This window comes from Crassostrea angulata, chromosome 3 (assembly GCF_025612915.1).
Source record: "Crassostrea angulata isolate pt1a10 chromosome 3, ASM2561291v2, whole genome shotgun sequence".
NCBI classification, from domain to species: Eukaryota; Metazoa; Mollusca; class Bivalvia; order Ostreida; family Ostreidae; genus Magallana; species Magallana angulata.
In genome coordinates, this window is record NC_069113.1 from 26926589 (window position 1) to 26946734 (window position 20146).

The window sequence follows — 20146 nt, forward strand, 5'->3', positions numbered from 1 at the left end:
ACTTTGACCCTTAAGAAATAAATTCAGATGATATTGAGAATTTGACATAACCTATAAAAATGCTGAATGAAATTTTTAGAATCTTTCCGAATTTTTTTTAAATATTGAAAAAATTGATAAAAAACTTCAATCACAAACTAAAATTTTCATATAAAATGAGTGAATGAAATTAAATCCTAGTGGTTCAAAACGAAATATATAATGAAACTTTTCAAATTGATCAAATTCTAATGAAAAAAAAATTAAAAGTATAATAAAAAATAAAAGACACAACTAAAAAGAAACACTTTCAAGTACAGAAGCATGAATTCAGTTAGAATTGTAAAATCTATTTTATGATTGAAAAACTCTCAGATATTACCTTGATTATCACACCAAATATATTTAGCTAGAAAATACACAAGTAATATTTATCCATTAATAATGGATTAATCCATTCATCTAATTAACTTTCATTCCACATGTTAATATATTTAAATGAACATGAGTCAAACTGCTGAAAAAAAAAAGAAATTGAAATTAAATTTCCACCAAAAACATTCCCATTTATTTTCCCGCACCAACACCATTGATTTCTTGTTATGTATTTGCCACTTGATACACACAATATTGAGGTGGGTTCTAATGTCTACAGGTGCACCTGGGTGCATAATGATGGTCAATAATACTGTAGTGTACTAATTCAATAGTATCTACTAATTTATAATAATTAACCCATAGGTCTGAAAGCCATGCATGCATTGTGCGCGATCTACCGATTTGTTCATTCTATTCTCCATATCATGTTGTTTAAGAACAGTAAAATATCTTGAAAACTTACACTGTTGTATTAGAATATTTGAAATACATTCAACAAAATAACCTTGCCCTAACCGCAGGGAATCAGTCCCAGTTTCTATCATATATTTTTCCAAAAATAATTGTATTTATTGTTTCATGAATATTTCAACTACGGTAAATATAGAGCAAATAATATTTAAGAGAATTCCATTTGAGCAATAGGAAGTATTTTATTACTGTTAGTACATTGTATCGGTAATTGGTATCCATGTAAAATTGACCCCAACCTTACACATCTGGTTAGAAGTTCATCTCACTTGTTAATATTCATTACATGTATTAAATTTGTTATTTCTCTTTAATGTACACATACATGCATGCATCGATTTGAAAAGCTATTTCAGAAGTATCAGAAAATGCTGCAGACATTGGATATTTCTGTACTGTACACAAAGGGGTGGGGGTGGGGAAAATACCCGTACATTTTTATTATGACCCATATATATATAAAGCAAGAAACATCCAATAGAAGAGATGTAAGAGTGGCCCTGCCACAATGAAATTAAAACCCTTCTTTGGGTTAAAAAGGAAGAAATTGAACCGAGAAGAAAATCTTCCAAGGTCTATATTACCAAATGTGTCCAAAATTACCAAACCCATTGTCAAAAGAGAAATGTCCTTACATTATTCTTTAGTAGAGCAATATAGGCATTCTGTATGTAAAAAAAATTCTTGGAATCAATCAATGTAAATAAACACATGCCGATAAAGTTTAAAATATGGGAAGGGGAGGGTGGATGGGGGGGGGGTTGATATCTGAAATAGCCTGTTCTTTGATTGACTGATACGAAGCTGTTATTTACTGCCATTACACTGTTTGTTGTTTGGTTATTTCGCTCTGACTTACGGTCAAGGTTCTATACATCATTTTGCTGCTATCTTCCTTTAAATTCAACAAATTTTCATAAATTAAAATGATTTTCAATTAATAATTGTCTATAGGTATTCATATGAGAAGCAGTGAATGATGAACAAAATCATGTGTCACAAATTTTGTGTAATTATGATGATATCTTTATTTTCTACTTTAGTAAATAAATAAATATCGTCATAATTACACAAAATGAAATATAATACATGTAACTATATATATTAATTCATCTGTGAATTTACTGGATTTTGTAAAAATGTATTTGATGAGAAAAAAAAGCTGAAGAGATATACATGTATATATAAGCATTCACTTTTTAACCTGTATACATAATTACATATGTTTACCTAGGTATAGTTGTATAAAGTACACCCCCAAAATTATGATACATGTATATGCAACAAACTTGATGTGAAATATTTAAACAAACATTATTGAATAAATAAGAAAAATAAATATATCTGTGCTTAATAAATAGGAATTTGAAAAATATCGATATAATATATAAGCCTTTTACCAAATAAAGCAGAATAAATATAAAAACACAAACTCGGTTTTTGTTTGGCTGTGAACCTATTGCCTGCAATTCTCCACAACAGAATACATGTATATAGGCTTTATTATATAACAAATACACATTGTGTGATGATTGCACATTATTGCTACCTGATAGTCAATAGGTTCTTCATGTGGCTATAAAAAGAATGCATCATGTCACATGCATTACATGTATCAAACACCAAGGAACGATCAACAACATTGTGTGCCTTAGTGTAAAGTACCTAACCATCGACAGAGTGATCCAGACTGCAACAGGAATTGTAAATATAAGGCTAAAACAATATGCCATGTTGATGCTCAACAAACTTGTAATTAATTGCCACAGTATTTATCAAAGGCAAATTTTTTTTTAGTTAAACTGAATTATAAAAAAAAAATTATATGAACTTATATAAGTGATAAAGAATCATTAATAAATCAATTCTCCAGATTGAGCGATTCAAAACGAGATTTGAAGCAGTTTTAGGATATAAGGTTGCCTCTAACTGAACAATAGGTTGCAATTATTGCTACAGGATTCAATAAAGGATAAACAGACTAAAAAAAAACAAACAAACAAATGAAATAATTCTTTTTGTTTTAGAAAAACAAGCAAGCAGGCAGGATTGAGGATGTTGAACATGAAATGGAAGGAACACTGGCACAAGAATAGGGATACATTGTATAAATCACAGTCTCTCTATGGTTTTTTATTTTGTTTACCTTGGTGTTGCCGTAATTCATCCGGAGGTAGTACTCCTCCAGTATCTGGGAGAGCTTGTTGCGGTCCGACATGGGGTGGTACACTCGAGCGGTCTTGGATTCCTGCAGTTCGAAGAAATCTCCAAACAGTACCTGCTCCTTCATCAGTTTCTCCTGACTCCATTTGACCTGATAGGGTATAAAGAGGGGAGACGATTAAAAAAATAATCTTCAGTTACTGAAAACCAATTTTTATTTGCGAGAACTCTACTAGGTGATAAACTGTAGATTCCCAATTAAACGCAAGGAATTAATATCCATGTAAATTGCAAGAAGCAACCCTTGCGGATTATAAAGTCCTGCTTTTATTGTTCAGACAGTTGAACTATAGAATTTTTTGTTTAAAAATTGGTGCTCGCGATTTCATATTCTCGCTATATGATACATAATAGTGGAGTCGCTGAATTAAGTACTCGCGTAAAATAAGGAATTTACAGTACCTGTGGCAAACTAGTTCACATTGACTAATCTTGCAATCAAGTCTATATATGTTTAATATCTTAAACAGATACAAAAGACTTAAAAAGACTGTGTACACATGTAACACAATATGTACAACAACAATGGTCTTGCAAACTTTGCAAAATAAAAGGTGGTTGAGACTTCTAAATGTTGTTATATCTGTAGACTTCATCATCAAAATGGATACCATATTACCTTGAAGTGGTCATGTAGAGTGTCAGAAAGAAACTGGAAGAAGGTATCTCTGTCTTCAGCACATATGAGACGATCATGGAACACGCGAGTGGCCTCATGAGCAAAGAGCTGAGCCACATTGTCCTTGCTCACTATCACAGACTCGTGAGCTTGTAGGAGTCCTTGTATTACCTACAGAAAGGTCACTAAACTATAGGCTACATGATGATCAAGTAATCATGATAATGACTTAAAAATTGTGTGTGAATAACAAGAAAAGGAGGGTAAACTTCATACAATTTGAATTCAAACATGCTGTGTAATTTTGGGGTTGTACAATTTGAGTGAATTTAAATTCAATTGAATTTACATCCTTAATCAGTCATGAAACAATCTTCATTACATGTATAAAATTTTAAGAAAGTTTATTAAGTATGTCCTCATTTGTTTGTACGAAACTGTCATTCCATGTAAACTGGCTCCCATGAACTTAGATATTTCCCTCAGTTTGTGTCCCAATTTTTAATTAATAAATCTGCAAATTTTTTTTGAAAATCAGAATTTTAAACTCAATATAATGAAATATAATCCCCTCTACCTTGGACAAGTCTCTGAGATTGAACGTGTAGTGAGATTTTGCGGGTGTTGGCAGCATACTGCCACACATCCTGTAGTACACAGCAATGGCCGCCGACACTAGGGGGAGCTGCAGTTCAGTCACCTCAGTGGCAAACTCGCCCTCTTGGAAAAAGCGACCTAACTGCACTTGGTAGATATGTTGAAGGGATCTTGTTGATGGCTGTGGAAGGGCAAAGACACTGAAAAAGAAAATGACAAATTTTTGATTTTGTATATACAGTCTGCCTTTGGTTGCATTTCTCGTATTTAGTCTAGCTTCTTTGATACATATCGACTAGTTGACAATGACTTACCTGAAGTGTTTGAGCAGTCGGGGACTGATGGGGTTCCTGCCTCCCCCCGGGGGACCACAGGCTGCCACCACATGGACGTCATAAATGTCCTGAAAGATGTAACCTTCCATGTCATCAAGCTCACAAAAACATTTATCTACAGTATAGTCTATGTTATGTTACATGCTTCATCAAAAACATGCCAATAATCACATACCTTCCAAACAAGATGAGTTTTCCCAGCGTGATAAAATCCACCCAGCTCTAAAAACTGCCTCAACAACTCCAGAGGGGGCTGGGCTCCATACACCTCTGGGGCTGGCATGTTCAAGTCGTCAACAAACACCAGCACTTTCCTCCCACGGGGGGCCCCCATTGTGTCCTTGCCCTTCTTGATCAGCTTGTGCATGATGTGGGCCTTTAGTCGGGCTGACGTTGTCTGGGCCGAGAACTGAATCATGGAGCTTATGATGCCTGTCGTACTCTTGGGTTTGGCTGTACCCAGCAGGACGTCGATGTTCTTGGACTCGTCAGTGTTGTCCATCTCAGTGAGTTTGGAGATGCTCTCCAGTAGAGCATTGGACTTGTCCGAGTAGCTGAGGATCTGACCTAGCACCGTGCCACTCTTGGTGGATGCTCCACCCTCTTGTCCTAGTCTGTTCAGCATGTGGTTGATAATGGCCGATTTACCGACTCCAGATTCACCTATGTACAGTAAAGTCAAATCACAATGAATCAAAATTCCAGAACAAGAATCTATCACCTTGTATTTATTTATCTTTATTATGATTATCTGACTCCACATAAACCCATGTACATTAAAAATTCAATGATAATGAATCAAAATTCCAAAACCAGAATATAGCTATTTATTTTATATTTAAATAACACTGACACATTATAGATATCATAGATGTCACATTCCTTGCAAATCCTGAAGGAATGAGCAATGGTAACACTTTTGAAAATCAAAGTATTGACAGCTCCTGTATCACATGATGTTTAAAACCACCAACCTGTTAGAAGCACTGGATGCTTGTGGAGCAGTAGAAGTCCTGATAAGAAAGAGAAGCGAATGAGGTCCACAGTGGGAGTAATCTCGGCCTCCTCCCTCTTCTTCTTGTGCCCCCCTGAGACCCCCATGGTTTCCCCTATGGTTATGACCGCTCCCTTCTCTATTAGAGACTTGGTTTTGGGGACCAGAACATCCCAGGCAACAAAGTTACCAGACTCCATGTCAATGAAGTAGGCGTAGATAGCCTTGTTTCCAGTTGGCAATCTCACACCTGAAATCACAAAATATGAATTGATGGAAACTTATACCATGCAGTATTTTCATTCTCTGATATGTTTAAATTTCCCTGACTTCAGGCTCAATATGCACAAAATGCTAGTTTACCATAATTATAGGAAATTAGGTCGATCCCATTTATAGGACGATGGAGCCTGTTTTTAGCAAAAACATTAAAAAAGTATAAATAGGTCAACTTCGAAGAATTGAACAGGTAAAAAATTACCAAGAGGTGGTTCCACTTCAAACAACTCGTGCATGAAGTTGTCGAACTCGTTACAGATGTTGGTGTCCCTCTCGCCCTTGTCCTGGCCCCTCCTGATCATGTCGTCATCGTCCCCGTCCTCCTGACGCTTAAACATCCCGCCCATGCTCCAGGTGAACGAGAACACAAACAGTTTGCCCAGCATGTTCAGCAGCTGGCCCGGGTTCCTCTGAAGATAATACACCTTGTCCCCTTGGGTGCTAATAATGAGAAAATGTGTGTTAATCTTACTAAAGGGGAGATAATCTTGACAGAGATAATCTTTAAAGATTATGAAATCAACATAGAAATTATATGAAAATGCAGCAACCTTCATATACTGAGATGGCTTGCACATTTAGAAAAAAATCATGACCTTAAATCTTGATGGTGACTTACAATGTTGTAGTAAAATGCATTATAAACCCTATTCATAATTGACATATTCATATACATTTGTACACAAGTAACTTGCTTTTTAACAAATTATTTATGTATTTTTTTTTAATTCTGAAAACAAATGAAGTTAAATTCCTCTTGGAAAAAAGAAAGAAAAAAACCCCAGATGAAATTGGTAATCAAAGTAAACATGTGTAGTACGTGGTGTGCACTGAAAATATGAAGAAAAAAAAAGACAAGGCCTAAGAAGCAATTAATATATCTGTTGAAAATTGTTGAAAAAAGTTTTAACGTTCTGAAGCTAACCCCCCAACCCCAATTCCTAGATTTAAAAAAAACCCACAAAAAATGACTCTCACTGATGATCATCAAAAAATTAACAATGAATTGAAAACCAGACTTGCATGCTAATATAGTTGGCAAACCTCAAGTATTCGACAGCCTAGATGTCTACGTAGATGTCGCTCTCTGATTTCACACAGATACTTACCTTTCTTTAAATATTTCAGTTATCACATAAATCAATGATTGAATTAACTGTCCTATTGAAGAAGTATTTATTACAGTAAAATTCACTCAATATCACTGATAATGAAAACACATGAAAGATAAACAAAATGATATCCACTCTCCAGCAAGCAAATCTCCTTATAATTTATCTACACAATGATGGGTTTTTTTTTTTTACCTCTTCATATCAAATCTAAAGTGAATAAAACTTTGTTTACTTATAAGGTCCTGTTTAAATGGTTTTACTGAACAAAGGCGGCATTAAATGTTTTTTTTTTCTCATTTCGAGTTCTGGAAACTGTATGTTTCTTATGAAGCATAAAAAGGAAATTCGAAAATAGTATATCAACAAGAAGAAACTTTTGAAAAAGATCAACGATGCACAAAACGTCACGTGTGAAAAGTGGAACACCATTTACTTACATATCAGAGTGGGTAGAACTAACAAAACTTCAGAAAAAGAAAGAAAAAGAAAGTAACATAAATAGCTGTCATTGTCAAGGGAGATAACAGAAAAAATCAGTAAATTTTATCTACCTTGTAAGGTTAGTAAAACCGGTGTGTAAGACCCCGACCATCTCCCATTTCCAATTTATATCTTATATCATTAAGCAAACACTGTGATAATATTTTTCATTATCATTATAAGCATCACCTTGAATTAACTTCATCATGTTAACATTTTGTTGATTTTTATCTTCAATACAAGATGAGAAGTATTAAAATGTATGTTTGGAATTACAATTTAACACACTTTAAGTTTTTTCCCTCTATGTATATATATTAACAAACCATAAAAAACAAAGCTACATCCAGAAAATCTATAATTTAAATAGTGCATTACTCTCTTTCTATGTTGAACACTAACTCTAATATACTGACCTGGAGCTTTTGACAGACTGTGTTTCCTCCACCTTGAAGCTGACGTCCTTTGTTTTAGAGGGTACCTTTTTGGCGGTCCTCTTCTTGAGGGCCTTGTTTTTTGAGGCTCTCGAGGAACTGCGACTTGAGGCCCTACTCTCGGGCCTGATGGCCTCGCTGTCCTCTTTTGTCTCTATTTTGTCTGAGGTTCAATGATAGAGAGGATAACAATTCAATAATAGGATAATGAGTATGTGTGGAGCTAGAAGTATGTTTACTGGTACTAATACAAAATGCTGTGTTTATTTACATAAGCTGCACTTATGCTCATACAATTAAAATAATTTTCAGTAATGATTTACAGGAACAATTTTATTAGGATAGGAAATTAATTGGGAAGATTTAGATGTTTTTCTATATTTCTTTTTGAAATGTCAAAATATGACATTAAGAGCCTAGATAAATGATAGATGTACAAGAGGTCAAGGTTCCTGAATTAAATCAACAGCAGAAAAATCCAAAATATTTTCAAAATATTGAAACTCGTCATAAATCAGGACAAGTATACTTAAACTTATGTTTTCTGATGGCCTCTCTCAAAGTTACCTTCACTGTAAAAGTGTGCCTGTTGTCTGTTAACCCAAAATTCAATTAAACAGAAAGAAAATTAAATTTACCAGGAGCACCAAACCCTCCATGCTTTGACAAGAAGTCCAGAAATGAGGACAGAATGTTACAGAGAGTCATTATGTAGCACATCTCGGGGACCTCCATCATCAGGAAGCGCGAGTGCCTCCGAATAAACTTCAGTCCTTTCTCGATGGCAAAGTCAAACAGCTGTTGGAGATGTTGACGGCCACTGTCAGGCATTTCCCGGGGAAGTTTCTGTAGCCAGGTCTTCACATAGGGTCTCCATCCCAAATCTACTGGGTCCTAAAATAAAACAAGAAAATAATCATGTTCTGGAAAAAAAAACATCATTTAATATAATTTCATACAGGTTTCTAAGTAGGCTTTGCTTGAAATTATATGACTCCGCTAGCCACCCTGCAGACTTATAATTAAAACATTACAAATTGTAAGAATATCTTGCTTTGTTTGTGAGTTCTGGCATATACGCAAGTAAAGTCAAATTTTGTTATCTCAAATTGAATGAAACAGAGGAAAATACTTTGAAATTACAAACAGTTGGAAACAAAGTAGTATATACTGGAGGAAACAGTGATTGGGACTCCCAACTCACTTTAATATATCCACAGTAAGGGGGTATTTAAGAAAGTAATGTTAATGATTAACATCAACTGGAAGCAAGTTTTGTCTAATTGCTTCTTTACTCATCAAATTCTATCAAACTGTAGATTGGAAGAAAATTTTGACATCTAAACAGAACTGATCATAAACTTTTGTAATGATAAAACTGTCAAATCTATAACCCTGTAAACCAGACCCCTACCATATAAACCATGGCACATCTACTGATGGTAGCGGGGCTGGCCTCTGATAGGTTGTCCACCTCAAACACCAGCCTCATCCCGTTGGGCAGCCCGATGCGGTGCCCGTTAGCCAGACACAAGACCTTGGAGTCGTCCAGCACCGTGTTCAGGTTTTCCACCCAGATGGTGTCCACCGGCCCATCAAGAATCAGCCACCGCCAGTTGGTGATCATCTTGTCCATGTGGTCCTTCTTCTCTACCTCTTCGTCCTTCTCATCGTTCATCATAGACTGTTTGAAAGAAATGAAAAGGAATTAATATTACTTAACTTAAAATACACAACATACAAAAAAGCATATTCAAGTACACGTGCATCAATAATGACAATAAGGTTTGGTAGATTTTGGCTGATCTCTCAATGGAAATATCACTTCTTAAACAAAAGATGGATATAGGCATTTGGTATCACAAATATTTGATCATTCTGTAAAAGAAATGTTCAGTGTAGCATTCTGTGCCAAAACTACCTATGAAAGTTTTTTAATCAATAATATCATATATCATACAGCACCATCTAAAATTCATCAAACATATTTTCAAAAATAAAAAATGTTCCTTTAGATAGATATTACCTGAGAGGCCTCCGATAAGTTAGTCATGTTGTTGCCCGAGGACACCGGTCTCCCAGCATGCTCCTCTGGAGTGCCATGCTGTTGCTGTAATTCATTGGAGAATTTTCTGGTTGCCAAGGCAATGAGTCCATCAGTCCAGTCCCTAGTGTAAGGATCAAAGTCACCGAACAGTTCCGAGGACTGAACACTCTTGGGGTTCACAGAGAACAGCTCTACATGACCCTTCTTCTGCCTACTCCCCTAGAAAAGATGTACATAAAATCAATATGATGCCCTGGTGAGTCCATGAAAAAAAAAATCAGAAACAAAAAACCAAAGTAAACATCAGTCAACAATAGTTGATTAATTTTCAATACCATCAGCAACTTGATCAAACACTTGAATAATTCAAAATTAAAAATACATAATTATGCATAGATATCTTTTCCATCACCTCTTTTATAGCACACTTGCAAAAAAAAAATATCAGACATCCTCTACATGGAGCTAAAGAAATAAATTTCCATCCCAGCTTCATGCACACTCTAACAGTAAACTTACTGGGAACAGGCTCTGTTTTCTGGTCACATTCTCCTTCTCGTCCTGGGGTACAATGGTGGGCATGAGTATGAGTGCCTTCTGTAGAATGGTCCTGACTGTGGTCTTGCCCCCTCCCGTGGGCCCCACCAACATGATTCCATGGCGGACCATGATCTGGTTGTAGAACTGTTTGACCTTGTCTATCTGGTGAGGCCAGTTCTGGAGGTTGTTGTCTCTCACAGCGATGTTAATGGCTTTCTACAAAAACAAAAAAGGTATGTTTAACAGATTATAACCAATTTTGTCACATTTACCATTTTATCACATGGTTTTGCAGTGGATTTAACAAAATAATAGGAATATCTCTTATTTAATTTTTTCTGGTGACCTTTCAATATCTGTTTAATGTTGTACTTTTTCAACTTCATAATCTGATTCAGAGAGGATAATTACTATTCCCAGGAATTCCAGGATACTGAAATATGACTTCATGATTTTCTCTGTGACATTACTATTGTTAAATGTTTACTTCTGAACTCTATAATCTGGTTAAAGTGTATTAATTCAAACTTTAGTTTTAATCAAACTTTTTGGTGACATTAAAAATGCGATTAATGTTGTACTTCTAAAACTCCATAATCTGGTTCAGGGGGGACAACTCCTGGAAACAGGTCATCTAAGATGCTCTCAAACAGTGGGACATCCTCAGCAAGGAACTTGGGGAGGTTGGCGTCCCTCAGAGAATGGATCAGGATGAAGGACTCAACATTCTCTGTCAGGTTTCTGCTGTGGTCACCCCTACAATTAAAGTTTATCGTAGGCTATTTTTTGGTTTCATACTATTAATGTGTTTTCGAAATACAGAATAGGTGAAAGATGCAGACATTGTTTTTGAACTTGAGCTCTGCATGAATCTCTGGCACTGACATTTTGAGACTCTATATTTTTTTTTCCGCCTCCTCTTACTTGTGCTGTTCCTTGTATCGCCGATGCCCTGCCATCACTAGAACAGACTTGATGGCTCTCATCCCAAAGTCGTAGTGGTCCTGTTGAGACAGTTGTCTGCTGGCCAGCTGATACAGGTTCACGATTTTCCTGGACAGGGACTTGGCTGCGATGAAGCCCTCAGAGAACAACATGATCTCTGCAATCTGGTCATAGTGAGGCACCATCATGGCCACTGGACGGAAGAGGGACTTCAAGTTGTCTGGCAAGTCGACTCTACCGGCATATCTATAAAGGCACACATGTTGTAAACATGAGATTAGATTAATGTCGAAGGAAAACACAAATTGAAAATAAAAAACTATTTTTAAAGGTAGAAACTACAGGTAAAAGATTTTGAAAGCAATAAAAATTGAGTAAAAATTGTTAAGTAAAAAATAGAATATGTAAAAGGTGGAGCATGAAAATAAAAGTAACTACATGTAAGAAATAAATCTGAGTATAAAAAGAGCAGCCTACCCCATATAGAAGTTTCTGAGGACACAGAACAAATATTCTTACGTGGGGTTCATTGTGATGAAATATCCACAGGTTGGATTGAGTTTGATGTCTTTGCCCTCAAACATAAACCTAAGGTCCTCGCGGTCTTTGGCCTGTTTGATCATCAGGATCTGTTGGGCAACCACAGACAGGACCTCCAGGTCAATCCGGTTGAACTCATCAAAGCAGCACCAGCTTCCAGATTGAGCCAAACCGGAGAAGAACTTCCCTAGGGTGTGGTACTCCAGCCCCTCAGAACAGTTAAACACCACACACTGCTTTCCAACTCCCTTTAAAAATCCAAATTCCATAAATAAAACATCCATTTAAATCTTATATGGGCTATTCAACTCTATTTCACATAAAAATCCAAATAAAAACTAGTATTTCCTGACTACTTATGAATCGAAAAACAATACATGTATACAAAAGAGACATTTAATCCTATATGAGCTTTTTGACTTTGCTCCTCTAAAAAATCCAGTTTATATTTCCTTTTGAAGACTCACCTTGGCCAGATCTTTGATAGTTTCAGTTTTCCCTGTTCCTGCAGGCCCCGCAGGAGACCCACCTAGATGCAGGTGTAGAGCACCTGTCAGGGTGAGGTAGCAGCGGTCAGTGAGGGGGGTGATGACCAGGCGGGGGGAACAGCCCAGATACTCATAACCGTACTGGAATCTGGCATTGGACTGCATCACAAAGCAGTTGTTACTCTGCTCGTCCCACTCATATCTTAGCTGCCTATGAATTGAATCAAAGAGCTCTGGTTATGACATTGCATTGGGGTTTTCCTTACAAAAATTTGGACACACACAGAAATTTTCCACTTTCATCAGAGAATTAGTATTATACAGAAACTTAAGCTTCCTGTATTTCTATTAACCTATCCATGAATCACGTGTTGATCCTTTTGAGATATATCAGACCAAACACCACATTGAAATAAAAACTTTATATCCTTTTTTATGAAACTAGACAATATTAATTATATATTACTTGGTCCACATGAAGTCGTCCACCTTCTGGATCTGTTGGTCTATCATGTCCAGGAGAATGTCTCTGTTGTGTACATTGATGGTCAGCAGTGCCATGATGCTCTCCCTTTGATGAGACAGGATGTTGCCGGAGACCATGCGAGCCAAATCATTCAGCGAGTCCACCAGTTTATCCTTCACCTCAATCAGGCTGTTTACCACGTTGGGCAGGTCAAAACACTGGACAATGTTCTTATTGAACATAATCTGGGTCTAAAAATGAAAAAAAAACCAATTTTTTTTTTATCCCTAAAATAAATTTACATCCCAATAAAATGAGAATATTGAAGTATCAGTTTTCCGTTATCCCTACCTTACACCAAGTACACAATGCTAGAGTAATTTTGGGTGTGGAAAGATCATTCTGTTGGTGGACTTTTGTAACCACTTACCACTGTGAGTACCACTTGACCGGGATGTTTCAGGACCCACTCCCTGTTATCCGCTCCAAGCCAGTCAGCCAATCCAAGCTTCAGGTGCCTGGTCGAAGAACATTATGGAGGTGAAAGACCAAGAGAATATCAAATTTTAAAATTGATCAAACATTCTATTTCCTGGACACAATGCTGCAAAATTTATGGTACAATATCCACTCACTTTTTAACAGTGTCTATCATTCCGTTCTCCACATAGACCAACCACTGCTCCACAGAACCCCTGGCTCGTATGTTCCTGTCATAAATATTCATATACATTGTGAAATATTGATGATAATTAACCAATACGACAGCAGAATTCATGGTAGAATAAAGATGTTATGCTACAGTCTACGTACTTTGGCATGGCAACCCGTTCCCCTTCAGAAGAGATCATGGTTTTAATGGTAGGAGGATTTTGTCCAATCTCCAAATATTTGATATTTCCAAAACACTTGCCAAGATGTGGCTACAAATTAAAATCAATAAAATACAAAAAAACATTTACACAGATTTCATCAAAATTAGTTTGAAAAATTGGCTTATTTCATGTTATTATTTTCTGTTTACATGGAAATATTCATATGCAACCCATTTTGCTTTGTTGTCAGCGGGCAAAATTAAGACTGGGTGAATTCTAATGTCTCAAATTATCTCTCTTCAAACACAACTGTGTCTGGGCGAATTCAAGACAGGGCAAAACTGTTTGAATCTGTATACAGTATTAATGATATCTTCCATACCTGTACAGCATTGTATACTGTATACAGTATTAATGATATCTTCCATACCTGTACAGCATTGAGGTCTTTAGACTGGGCTCCCAAAATCTCCAACAGTTCATCATTACTGAGGAAGTAGAATCTGGGGAAGACCACTCTTCTAGAGTCCAAATATTCCTATAATGGAAACATGGTGAATAAAATATCATTTAAAATCAAGTTCATTTTCAACTAGGGTACAATACCCATATAAAAACATTCAAGTTTTTGTAACAATACTAGATAGAAAAAATAGAGTTTCAGTGATCTGCAGACAAACCTCCAAGCTCTTCTGTATTTTCTCCAGGTTCTGTCGACAGGAGGTCAGCGTTTCCAGGGTACCTGTGGTGGTGGCGGCTTTGAGGGCATTCCTCCGGTCCTCCACTCTCCTCATGATGTCCTTCCAGGATTTGTCCACGGCAGTGAACAGCTTAGCATCACCTGGCAAAGTCCTGAATGCAAAGTAAATGTTTGCTTAGGAAAGAGTGTATGAAAAGTTATGGTATGTATATGTTTAAGATTTAACAGATTCAAAGTTTTGATTCACAAGAATTGAACTGGTTTAATCTATTTATAACCTTCTCATATCTACATATTTACACAAATACATGAACTGTGATTTAATTAAGATAATTAATGCCTTATTTCAGTGACAAAGCCATTACCTTTGGATATCTGGAGCACTGAAAATTGGTTCCAAATACAAATACATTCGTTGGACTGTGAGCCACTCGTCCAACGTCCTGGAAAATACCCCAAGTTTGCTCTCCCATTGGTCAACTTGTGTCTGAAAGGACATTTAATCACGTAATGATGATGAATTTTTTAAATCAGGTAAAAATCTACCATCAAACAAGTTTGTTTTTTTTCTTAATGAGATAATATTGGTACAGAAGAAAGGAAGTTGATTGTTATATTTGAGAGAATGATAAAAGTATTTGAACCTGGATTGGCGCAATGTATCTAGAGGCTTTAATGGTTCCTATGGTAACTTGGCTCTCTTCCAACTGAGCCATGATGTCATCTGCTCCAGCAATAATAAATGTGTCTCTGCCCTGATGGGGAGAGAGATGGAAGTCTGTGTTCTGCCACAAGTTGATAATCTGTAAATCAAACAAAAAGATTCTGCTGTTTTTTTATTGAGGTAGAGTTAAATGAATGGTGGTGTATCTTCTGGCATTGACAAGAGGAATGTAATGTGACAATGTTTTAAAAGAAAAATCTATATTCTACAAGCTTCATACTTTCTCCAGCATAATTTCCAATGTGGCTTCATTGCTGGCCTTGGTAGAGATTTCTTGAATCTTTTCCTTATGCTTGAAAATCTGGGGGAAAAAGTACAAGTGTCTAATCATTTACTGTATATTCCATATTTTTCGTGAGTAAGGATTTCCGCACTTTGGCTGTTTTGTATAAATTGTGAGACTATAAAATTCCAAGAACCAATTTATTGTTATAATTTTCAGTAGTTCAAAACTGTCTTAAAAATAAAAGCCAGATTTTAAAATAGGATTGCTTCTCACGAGTTTACGTGGAAATTAATTCCTCATGTGTGATAATAAACCTACAGTACTGTTCATGAAAATGTTTGAAATTGAACCAAGGAATGTTGAAATGTTAAACAGGAACTGAATATTTCATTTTCTGTTTGAGTTTTGACTTACATTCATCTCCAAGAGGTTAGCCAGTGTGAAGTTTTTGTCTCTGGCAATGGATTTTTGGATCAGCCTCTCTATCAGCTGCCAGTGCCGAGCCTTCAGGGATGGATTCCTTAAGGATGTTATCACAGGCATGCCATGCTTAAACTCCGTCACCTTCTCCTTCAAAATTGGCAGGACCTCATTGGATGGCAAGCCTAAGAAGATCAAAAGATACATCCCAGGAAACTGCGTTGCAAAAAAAAAACTTTCCTACATTCAAAATTGTCAGCCTAAAAAATCTCAGTCAAAAATTTACTTCAAAAGAGACAAAAATCTAAAATAAAAACAATGTTAAAGATATAATGAATTTTAAATGTCAAAACAAAACATAAAATCACACAACAAAACTCACCTTTTTCCAGCATGTACACAGTTTGAGTAAATCTGTTGACATTCTTCTGCAGTTGCTCCACCTGGAGAGAATCAAAGGGTGTGGCTGTCCATTCCCCATACAACTTGTCCCACTCCTCCTGAGATTGCCATAGCAACTGTCTCAAGGTCAGGTCGCGCTCAATGTCGGACAGGTCAGCCTGAATTTCGGAGGCACTTTGGCTGTCATACCGGTCCATCAACATGTACTCCCTGAGAAGTTTACAGGCAGTTAAAAGATATTGTAATGCTAAAATGATCTCAACTTTTGAGATTTTAATTTAATGGATATGACTTTAATCCTGCAAAATTAGATGTACAAGTGTAGATGTAGATGTAAAAGTTTTTGTTCTCTGAGGGATATATTCTTCAAAATCACAATATTTTCATAAAAAACATCCAGCTCAATAATATGAAATAACTTTCAACAGGAACAATATCAACAAAAGAATACAATAATTTGTAACATTGAAAAGATTACCATACTTCACGCCTAAGAAAATCAAACACAATATTCTAAATTTATAATATGGGAAGAAACTAACATAAGAAATTGGCAGTACATGTATCTATATTTATGTTAAAACATACTTATTGCTAGGTATTTAAGATTGCCTCTTGAAAATTTAAATTTTTCTGCGTATTTCAAAAATTCTTAGTTTTACATATGGGACAAGTAATACACATGTATCAATATTACGTAACAAGATTTCATAGGAATTAGAATCAATATTTAGCCTCCAATTCATAATCAACACTTTAAACAAGTTTTGGTCTATTCTATTAAAGAGTAATCTCAAGGACAAGATGCTATTTCACTTACTCCCCATACATGCCCTTCTTTGAGTTGGACAGTGAACTACCAAATCGCTCCTGGTAACTGCCGTAACTCCTGGCTTTAGTGGACAGTGAGCTCACTTCACTCTGAATCGAGTCGAGCTTACTCAGAGCGGCCACCGCAATGATGTCCGTACTCAGCAAATCTGGGTCGCGCACCTTGTTTTTGATCTCCATCAGCTTGGTGCGGATATTGTAGATCAATGTATCCAAATCCTGGCTGAATTTACGGATGTTTTCATCTTTTTTCGCCTCACCCACAAGTATGGCATTCTTTGGGAAAAAAATTTTAAACATATAAATTTCTTCTTCCGATTTTTTTGTCTTATACTGAAACTATGAATGGTGCTCAACAATTTTATACCTTTAGTCCCTGGAAACTGGGTCCCAAAGTCTGATACAGAGCCAAATCTTCTGGTTCAATCTTAACAGAGAAATCCTTCGCAATGGTGAACAGTTTGTTTACAATCAGGAACTCCTTGTCCAGGGCCGTGATTTCTGAAGTCATCTTGGAAAGGAAAGACAAATGTTCCACAAATTCCTCCACAGATTTGGGGTAGTCTTCCAGCTTCCTTGCAGCTCCCTAGAGAAGAAAAAAATTCAATCAAGAGAAAAGAAACCAAAAAAAAACAATATAAAAATGAATCTAACATACAGAAAATATGGTTAAAGTTCTATCTTTTTTCATTGATAAACAATAGAAAACTGAAATTAAATGCATACAGAAAGGACTACATGTGATATGAGTCAAATTCTGCCCCCATAATTTGTCATTTTATAATGCATTCAAATACATTAAATTGTTATGTTATTTTTTACAAAAAATTGATATGCATGTAAGATATATTTTTCACCTATTTATTTGATTTATTTGCACTCACTGGCAGTATATGACACCAGAATAAACGCTATTTTTATAATTTAATCAAAATCAGTCAAAAATAGACATTTTTCTTATCATTTTTGAATGGAAAATATGGAGCACAGCTTTGAACAAGCAATATGCTTTTGTCACTTATTAGTCTTGGATAGATACATCTCTAATGAAAATATTTTGTTTGTTCAAGCATGCGCTCAATGCTTTCTGAAAGAAAAACTGCTTAAAAACAAGCTGTTTTATGCTAAAAATGTGATAATGCCGAAAAAAGGTTAACTTTATGATGTCATATTTCTAAATTGTGGTGCTTCAATCAAAATGGAAATTATGAAAAAAACTTACATGTATATCTATACCAAGAAAACAAAGAATGACAATAAAATGATGATGTTCATTTAATTAAGGGGTCATTTTAGGCTTCTTTTTTTGTTTTTTCTTAAGAATTTTTTTAAAGATTACCTTAATGATAGTGAGCAGATCTTCATTTCTCTTGTTAGCGATGATCGGCAGTTTGTGGTGAGTTTTGTCGATGATCTCCTGAGGATATGGCATACAGGAGTCTCGGTAGTTGGAGCTCATGACTAGAATCATCGCACATCGCCTCTTCACCGTCATCTTCCTCATTTCTCTTACCTTAATAGAAAGAAAATTCATTGATTCAATTTACTTATAGTCATTTTCTGTTACTGCACACAATAATACCACATGATGGAAATATTTGCATGATTTTTCAATCACCCTTCCCCTACCTCCTAAAAGGGTGAAAACATTTTTACCATTACTTATTATTATAATGCATGTTTTTTACAATGTTTATTAAACATTCCTTTAATATTTAATAAGATATATTTCAATTGGTGGATATTTTGAGAGTCAGATATCCCCTACCATTTCTGTGAAGGTTGGTAGGACATGGTTGAACTCCTCTGTGGACCATTCATGAGAAGCCATGGAGCCGTCAATGTCCAGGGCTTTACTCTTGTCTACCATCTCACAGTACTGGCCAAAGTTCTAAAGTCAAATAAGAACAGATGATGAATAGCAATTAGATACAGCATTTCTACAGTCTTATTTCGATACACGTATTCCAATGTAAATATACAGAACACTAATGTCACATAAAATCTGTATTGCATTGTGAAATATAAGTTTTCAATCTTTGGTATTTTAAGAAAACATTTTCCATCAAAGGGAAACTCACATGAGAGAATTGTTTGACTTGTTCTAACTGCATTGCCATGTAGGATCCAATGTCTGTCAGGTATTTCTGGTACTCAAGGTCATCTCCAAACAGATTCTCAAGGTCAGGCCAAGGTCGCTGGTATTCCTGTCTATCTCTCTCCTCTTCCAGGTCAAGGTTCAATCTGAGGTCATTGGCAGGGGGCGAGTAAAAGACCTTCAATTTAGGATCCCTCAGCATGGACACAACTTGAGCTAAAAAAAAGGTCAGAAAATGGGGATATAAAATTGAATAGCATTTAAGATCGACATGTAGAAACTGAAGTAGTTTTTAATGCTGATGATGAATTATAAATCTTTAAATACCAATGGTGTTTTCAAATCCACAGATGATAGTTCTGATTCCAGACTTGAATTCATATTCAGTAGGAGACAAAGACACATAAGAATTCTTTTTCCCTCCTTTATTCCTAAAATCACAAGAACACAAATTATGCTCAAATATTCACTCTGTAATATTAAAACAATCTGATAAAGTACATGTATAAACAATCAGATGATAATTCCCACCAGACTTGCGTGATTTGTTTAATTGATTTTGTGAATACAAACATTTCAGATGCCAGATAATCATTAAAAACAACAGCTACTATATATGGTTTACAGATTTATCAAAACTTTAAACAAGCATGTACTGTAGTTACTATTGAAAACGATAGACACAGGGACTTCATAATTTTCCAAATATCATATATGAATTTAATAAAAAAGCAAAGTTCTTGTATTCAATAAAATAAGTTAACGGTAACGACAGAAATTTTTTTCATTTTTCTTATGACTCTTCACATTAAAGTACCTTTTATCGTGCTCCTCTGGGTAAGCATACTCCTCATTGTGTCCTCGCTCCTCATCATCTGACTCTTCACTGTAGGAGCTGTCCCTCCTCCTGTGATCAGAGTCTTCGCCCGAGTCCTCAGAATCACTCTCCTCAGACTCAGATTCACTCCCTGCAAAGTTCAGGATACCAAAATTATTTAAT

The 20146-nt window shown here is 35.7% G+C and overlaps 1 protein-coding gene across 11 annotated transcripts in view; it reads right to left on the minus strand.

Annotated features, from left to right (window-relative positions):
* Positions 1 to 20146, minus strand: part of LOC128175353 (dynein axonemal heavy chain 6-like) — a 57382-nt gene that overhangs the window by 19088 nt on the left and 18148 nt on the right. For 4 of the 11 annotated variants that reach the window (XM_052840910.1, XM_052840909.1, XM_052840901.1 and 1 more), the window contains 36 exons: positions 19964 to 20114; positions 19474 to 19577; positions 19130 to 19362; positions 18817 to 18939; positions 18388 to 18561; positions 17416 to 17634; positions 17038 to 17324; positions 16198 to 16427; positions 15810 to 16000; positions 15390 to 15470; positions 15090 to 15248; positions 14811 to 14932; positions 14426 to 14597; positions 14176 to 14283; positions 13744 to 13853; positions 13566 to 13640; positions 13361 to 13448; positions 12931 to 13181; positions 12444 to 12675; positions 11956 to 12224; positions 11416 to 11682; positions 11073 to 11247; positions 10471 to 10707; positions 9931 to 10170; positions 9319 to 9588; positions 8543 to 8798; positions 7887 to 8067; positions 7428 to 7454; positions 6078 to 6316; positions 5577 to 5846; positions 4778 to 5265; positions 4582 to 4670; positions 4248 to 4467; positions 3671 to 3841; positions 2975 to 3142; positions 1688 to 1723 (listed from right to left, as the gene is read on the minus strand). In XM_052840910.1, coding sequence (XP_052696870.1) covers positions 1688 to 1723; positions 2975 to 3142; positions 3671 to 3841; positions 4248 to 4467; positions 4582 to 4670; positions 4778 to 5265; positions 5577 to 5846; positions 6078 to 6316; positions 7428 to 7454; positions 7887 to 8067; positions 8543 to 8798; positions 9319 to 9588; positions 9931 to 10170; positions 10471 to 10707; positions 11073 to 11247; positions 11416 to 11682; positions 11956 to 12224; positions 12444 to 12675; positions 12931 to 13181; positions 13361 to 13448; positions 13566 to 13640; positions 13744 to 13853; positions 14176 to 14283; positions 14426 to 14597; positions 14811 to 14932; positions 15090 to 15248; positions 15390 to 15470; positions 15810 to 16000; positions 16198 to 16427; positions 17038 to 17324; positions 17416 to 17634; positions 18388 to 18561; positions 18817 to 18939; positions 19130 to 19362; positions 19474 to 19577; positions 19964 to 20114 — 6713 coding nt within the window. Of the gene's footprint in view, positions 1 to 361; positions 389 to 1463; positions 1494 to 1687; positions 1724 to 2377; positions 2405 to 2974; positions 3143 to 3670; positions 3842 to 4247; positions 4468 to 4581; positions 4671 to 4777; positions 5266 to 5576; positions 5847 to 6077; positions 6317 to 7427; positions 7455 to 7886; positions 8068 to 8542; positions 8799 to 9318; positions 9589 to 9930; positions 10171 to 10470; positions 10708 to 11072; positions 11248 to 11415; positions 11683 to 11955; positions 12225 to 12443; positions 12676 to 12930; positions 13182 to 13360; positions 13449 to 13565; positions 13641 to 13743; positions 13854 to 14175; positions 14284 to 14425; positions 14598 to 14810; positions 14933 to 15089; positions 15249 to 15389; positions 15471 to 15809; positions 16001 to 16197; positions 16428 to 17037; positions 17325 to 17415; positions 17635 to 18387; positions 18562 to 18816; positions 18940 to 19129; positions 19363 to 19473; positions 19578 to 19963; positions 20115 to 20146 lie in introns of all 11 variants that reach the window. The other 7 variants (XM_052840912.1, XM_052840906.1, XM_052840904.1 and 4 more) reach the window with 7 other exon arrangements.